The following is a 6,389-nucleotide window of genomic DNA, read 5'->3' on the forward strand; positions in this document are numbered from 1 at the left end:
TGTATTATAATCCAGGATTTGGACCTCACACACAAATTAAAGAGTTTCTGCTCAATAAAAAGCTTCTTTCATCTCACCATAGATGTCTCTGGTAAAATTTGAGTGATTCAAGCAATATGTTTCGATTTCATTAATTGATTCGGCAGTCACTTTGTGGTAAAATCTATCCATTTTTAATTAATGTTTTACTTGGTAAATACCACTATTTACCAAGTAAAACGTTAATTAAAAATGTGTTTCGAATTTGAATAATATATATAGAAGTTCCAAGAATTCGTAAGCCCCATAAATTACCATTCTTCATGTATATTGAGATGCCAAAAAATAATATAAAAGGACATTTTTTTAACATTCACCCGGATTTTTATCCGTTATATCCGAAGTTCATTAAATAGAGGTCCGTTATATCGTGGTTTCACTGTACACAACTATACAGTTTCTATGGCAGTATCTCATGAAAATCTGACAGATGTAATCTCCATTTTCTGAAAGTTAGCGGTCCATTCGGAGAAAAGTTTGTCTCAACACTCACTGTAATTTCGCTCTCAGACCGGGTGGGATTGATGAAATGGGGAAACCAAAGCCACGCCCTTAGAGCTACCCGGATGAATGTAACTATTTGTCAACCATAATAGACAAATATCGGTCGTACGTTACACATCACACCCTCCACGTCTTCCGCGAGCAATTTGTCGAGTGGTAAGTAAAGCCAATTTGATGTCGGACATTGGTCTAAGAAATGAGGCGTGTCCGCATTTGGACTTACATACCGCTCACTCCTTTCAACAACGTCATAAATCAAAAATCGTCAATTTTTAGCTGTGCGCGCTTTCGGAATGCCCAGAAAATGTACTATATCCCAGCAAAAGAGGCATATTTTAAACTTAATATTTACCTGCTACAGGGCAAAAAGTGTTGTTTTTGCATTTTGAAGAAAAGGTGTTGTTTAATTATTTTTTTTAAATGTACTAAATATTTTTCAAATGCATAAAAAACCTTCAGGTTTTACCTAAAAAGATCTGTTGCACGGTAAAAAGTTCAATAAGTGGCTTGATATTTATTTTTAATACATTTTATTATATTTCTAAATTTTAAAAACGATCTCTTGAAAAATCAAGTTGTTTTAATATATGACGTTGTTAAAAGGAGTGAGCGATATAATAAATAATTGAGCTACCTATGAATCATGAGTGTACCCTGTCAACCTCTATGTTTACCTGAATATTTATTTTTGCTCGTTAGTTTTACTATTCACCTGTCGATGAAAGCAACTGTAGTTTTCGAAATCAGTCGTGTGAAATAAAACTTAATAAGTGGTATTAATTTTTGACATCTCATCAAAGATGAAGAAGAATATGGAAGTCTGAGCATTTACGGGGCTGACGACCGTCATATGCTGGTTTATGTGATCACTTTACACACTGTAACATTCACCAATTCTACCCACACTGCTCAAATTTTTGGAAGTTCTATTTATATGAACCAATTTAGAAACCTTGTTCTTGAATCACTAGAACTTCACTAGAGACATCTCGGCTGTCCAAACTTAAAACACAGGAAGGGACATTTTTTTTGTAGTTGTTTTTTTTGCATTTTTGGACTAAGTAGAATCTACTTAGTCCAAAAATGCAAAAAAAAAGTACTATAAAAAATGTCCCTTACTGTGTTTTGAGTTTGGACAGCCGATCTGTTGGTGAGATGTAAAGAAGCTTTTTATTGAGCAGAAACTCTTATATTAAATATTATCGGGGTCGTCAGCCCCGTTAATGCCCAGACTTCTATATTCTTCTTCATCTTTGATGAGATGTCAAAAAATAATGTGAAAATAACTCCTGTAATTGGAGATAATCCAGATTTTGTGAACAAGTATTTGGACACACTCAAAATATTGTTAATAAGTGGTATTATACAAGTGTTAATTTTTTTATATAATCATGACCGTATTCTGTAAATCTGTCAATAGTTTGACAATTTAACGAGAAGGATATAACAAAAGAAATATCCTGATACGTAGTCCCTTTCATCCACCTTCGTTTATCCAAAAGCATGACATAAGTACTCTTGTAAATTATAACACTTTCATATATATACTTTCAAATATGTAGATATATTACATTTTCTGGGCATTCCGAAAACATGTACCACTGAAAATTGACGATTTTTTATATATGACGTTCTTGAAATGAGTGAGCGATATGTAAGTCCAAATGCGGACACGCCTCATTTCTTAGACCAATGTCCGACATCAAATTGGCTTTATTTACCACTCGACAAATTGCTCGCGGAAGACATCGAGGGTGTGATGTGTTTGATATATGACGTTGTTGAAAATATGATAACATGTACAGAATAGAGTATGTGAATGTTGTGCGGTTACCTGTATGAGTCCTGAGGTGGGCTTTGAGATGAGAACTCTTCCCGTAGAGCTTGTCGCAGCCCAGGAACAGGCAGCGGTGCGTCTTGTGGGGCGGAGCCCTGTCCCCGTTCCGGGGCGCCAGAGCAGCCCTGGGCCCCAGAGCGGCCCTTCTCTTCGCCTCCCTGCCCTGCCCTCTGGCTTCCTCCTTGAACTCGCGCTCTTCTTTGACTTGAACCACCGGTTCCTCCTTGACTTCCGTCATCTTCAAGTGATCGGATATCGACTCGGCGTCGTCGGGTTCCGCTTTATTATTTTCAATTACAGGATTCTGTACTTCTTTCTCGACGGTTTTTTCGAGTATCTTTACGTGTCTTTGGTCATTCTTTAGTTCGAGCATTCTTCCGAATGTTTCGTGTTTGTCTTTTATTTCTCGCTTTTTAACAATTTCTACGTGGTCTTCTTTGAGAATCTTGGGTTTAGGTTCTTCTTTGAACTCCCAGATTCGATTGAAATGTTCTTCGACGTGTTCTCGAGCGATTTCCTCGCGGCAGCGTTTCGGGGGAGTTCTCGGCTCGGAGTGTTCCACGGCGTCCGCTTCGGACCTGGAAATCCCGGCCTTGAGGTCTCTGGCTCTTCCCTCGTTGTATTCCGTGAGCTCCGCCAGGATTCTGGCCACCGTGTAGCTGGGCGCCTCCTTGGGTTTAGCCACGCGGCCCGCGGACATGGCGAGCAGGCAGTGGGCCGCGAACCGGACGTCGTGATCCATGATGACGAGATCGGCCCCCTGCCCGACCATCAGCCCGCCGCCTGGGATATCGTTCACCATCAAAAGATCAAACCCGCCACGGCACGAGACCAAATTACTCTCCCAAGATTTACACCCATCGTTATTCTCATCACATTTCGTCAACCATCGATACTAATCCGATATGTTTGTTTACGTTATTTACGAGTCCACAATTATTCACCTCGACCTTCCCGAATGCATTATCCGGATCGAAATGTACGGCTATCGATCACCGGGTCGGATTACGGCGTTATCGCGACGTTATTTGTCGCTCGATAACAACGCTAAATAGGGAATCAAACTTTTACATCATTATAGAAGCACTTCTGAAAGACAATGAAATGACAGTTTAGCGATAACGGAATAAAGATAAGAAAGCAAATACGTAAAATTTCGGCGGTTTATGCCCAAAAGCGAGTAATTAGAGACTAAATTTTTCGATAGGTAATCATTTTTATTACGTATTGGTTTATTACGCTTATCAAAAACATACGTGTTTCCAATTTAATTAATTGCTAAGCATAAAACATCTCCCGTCTGGATACCCTTTGATTACTAGACTAAATCGAGAGAGGAAGGTGTCTCCTGCGGAGTGGCCGGAGCCTGGAGTGACAGCGACACGCCTTTTCTCTCTTTGTCAAAGGACCGCGTGATCTTCGCAAAAAGCGTTTCAAATTCACCGAGGCCGCAGAGTACCGAGAAGAAAAAAACCGATTGTGTTCCCCGTCCTTCTAATGCGATCGCAAAAAGTGCAGCACCTTACCTCGGAAGACCTGAGCTACAAAACGAGAAGTCGAGAACCTTCGCGGATTCTGTAGTCGTGTAATGGACAAAAGCTATATATATCGCAGTTACAAAAGATGTGTGCATGCAGAATGGCGTAATATTCCATCGGGATAAGTATACACGTGGTAAAAAGTAAAAATCATCGCGGTGTGAGTTCATCGAGCCGACTAAAATAAAACAACGCCCGCTGCTCCGCGCCTAAAAAGAAACAAGACTCGTGTAGGCGTAGAACGTATTCGGAGAAGGTAAAACGTTCATGATTCGAGTGAGAAACTGCAATAAACACTTTCAATCTCGAGTAAGTAAGGATACTTTTGTTCGCGATGGCTTCACTTTCCTTAGTAACGTACCGAATATCGCACATTGTAAAGTAGGAGACTAATGTGTGCGCCGTTTCCTTCCCGTCCCTTTAAACAGGTATTAAAGAAAGGATCCCCGTCCTGCGTCGAAAAAACAAAATAAAACTTAAGGTAACCACCGAGGATAAATGTCCTTCCCTAATAAGGGCAATCGGACGATAGCCAAACTGATACTTAGCCCCTTTCGCGTAGCGCTTGAAACTTTGCCGGAGTTATAAAAGTGCGTACTTCGTTGAACTTAGTTACCCGCAAATACATTAGGAATAAATGAATATCCTTCAATTGACGCGACCACGAGACAATTGATCGAGTAGAGCTATTTTACGCTTATTACGATATCGTTGTCTTTGTTTCAACGGACGAGATTTCATCTGGTAGACACGCCCAAAAAATATTGCCAACTTTATATGTTTTTGTAATTATTTTTAGATAAACTTTTTACGTGATAAAACAGTAAAAACTAATAATTTAACGCGGTAAATGAGTTCTTTTATATTATTTATTGATTCGGCATTGACTTTGTGGAGTATTAATTTGTACCAGAAGATGAAAACAACTGTCGTTTTCGAAACTAGTCGTAAATAAAAATAAAACTCGATAAAGAGGTATATTCAAGTGTTTAATTTTAATAAGTTCTTTTATAGGCTTTGTTAAATATCGGGACACTATCGAGTGTTCAATTCTAAATTACAGGGATTTGCAAACGCGATAAAACGCGAACGATTCAATAATAAAATATATTTATGGCTTCTTTCTTTTTTTTAGATCAAGACACTTAGAATATTGCGCCGCTGAAAACTGAAATTGCGCAGTAATTCCTAACTTTTCAGCCGTGATCTACAAAAACAGTTCAAACGCGTTTTTAAATCATTTTGTACGTGTGATTCAAAAAATTCTTTAATATAACTTGTATTATTTAAATGTTTTAATAAAATGGTAATTTAATTTCGTTAAAAACTTTTTTTTAATGGCGATTATTTCACTTTTGAGGAAAACATTTCCATTTATTATTTTACGTTTTCCCGTTATTTTATTTTCAAAGTTTTCTCGAAGTGCTTCTTATAAAGTTTTCGCAAATAAAAATAAAGCATATTTCACATTTTCACAATAAACTGAATTGTATCCATGCACGCAAAAACTTAGTTAAAAATAAACCAAAAAAAAACACAACAAAAACTTAATACGGCTAGCGACGTCCGGGTACATTCGTGCCTTATACGTACGTACATATAATACAACAAAAGAATGAAACTTTTAAATAAGTAGCAAAAAAATAAAAATAAACTCGTCGATTAAAATGCACTCACTATTTAAATTGTATTTAATTTTTTTCGCGACAGTTTAGTTTTTAAACACTTTGAAAAATACCGCCTTTCGCGATGGGCGTAGGCTCATGATTTGCGAACATACACAAATGTCAGATGGACTGAGAGAGCGTACACCCCCCCTCGCACGATACGACCGCCCGCGACCAGTGCACGGGACATACTGACGCATAACATGTGCTTTTAGACTGATCCGCGCATGCGCCGCAAGAAGATACACACCAAAATGATAATAAATAAATAAATTGGTATTGTGCAGATTACTTCAACGCGAATCGGATTATGTTGTAACAATCTTGGAAATTGTTGCAACAAACGATTTCCCGCGTCAATTCGAATCCATAGATCATATTTTTAGAATAGTCTCGAAACTTTTTCCATACATGAAAACCTTCTTTGACAGAGACATGCAATTATATAGGACCTCGTGGGTACCTACATATAATATTCTCCTACAAGTAATATGCTTAGTTGGAAATAAAATTTACAATAGTGGATTTCAAAAATGTAAATGCACCAATAAGAGCAGCAATTAAGGCCCAGGATAAGATAAATCGGAACTTAATTTTCTCAAAGCCCAGTGGCATTTGACGTAATTGATTTTTTGCTTTAAACACCCTATTTGTATTGAAAAAAAAGTTTTTCTTGTACATAAATTAATGGTTTTGGAAAGAAAAGAGTTATTAAATGGTAAGGATTTAAAAAGTTCTTCAATTAATTTTTTTTGAAAATTCAAATTGAGCGCGAAAAGACGTCTAGCCAAAATCAGAAGCTCC

At 37.8% G+C, this 6,389-nt stretch overlaps 1 protein-coding gene across 4 annotated transcripts in view; it reads right to left on the bottom strand.

Annotated features, from left to right (window-relative positions):
• Positions 1 to 5,778, bottom strand: part of LOC148302278 (uncharacterized) — a 299,784-nt gene extending 294,006 nt beyond the window's left edge. Inside the window, exons 1-2 of one of the 4 annotated variants that reach the window (XM_088271887.1) lie at positions 5,596 to 5,778; positions 2,378 to 3,444 (exon numbers count right to left, since the gene is read on the bottom strand). In XM_088271887.1, the coding sequence (XP_088128013.1) occupies positions 2,378 to 3,182 (805 nt within the window). In that variant the 5' untranslated portion in view covers positions 3,183 to 3,444; positions 5,596 to 5,778. Of the gene's footprint in view, positions 1 to 2,377; positions 3,470 to 5,386; positions 5,567 to 5,595 lie in introns of those variants that run through there. The other 3 variants (XM_088271884.1, XM_088271886.1, XM_088271885.1) reach the window with 3 other exon arrangements.
• Positions 5,779 to 6,389: the final 611 nt, after the last annotated feature.

This window comes from Brachycentrus maculatus, unplaced genomic scaffold, assembly GCF_059751285.1.
Source record: "Brachycentrus maculatus isolate JH-2025_06_01 unplaced genomic scaffold, ASM5975128v1 h1tg000469l, whole genome shotgun sequence".
NCBI lineage: Eukaryota > Metazoa > Arthropoda > Insecta > Trichoptera > Brachycentridae > Brachycentrus > Brachycentrus maculatus.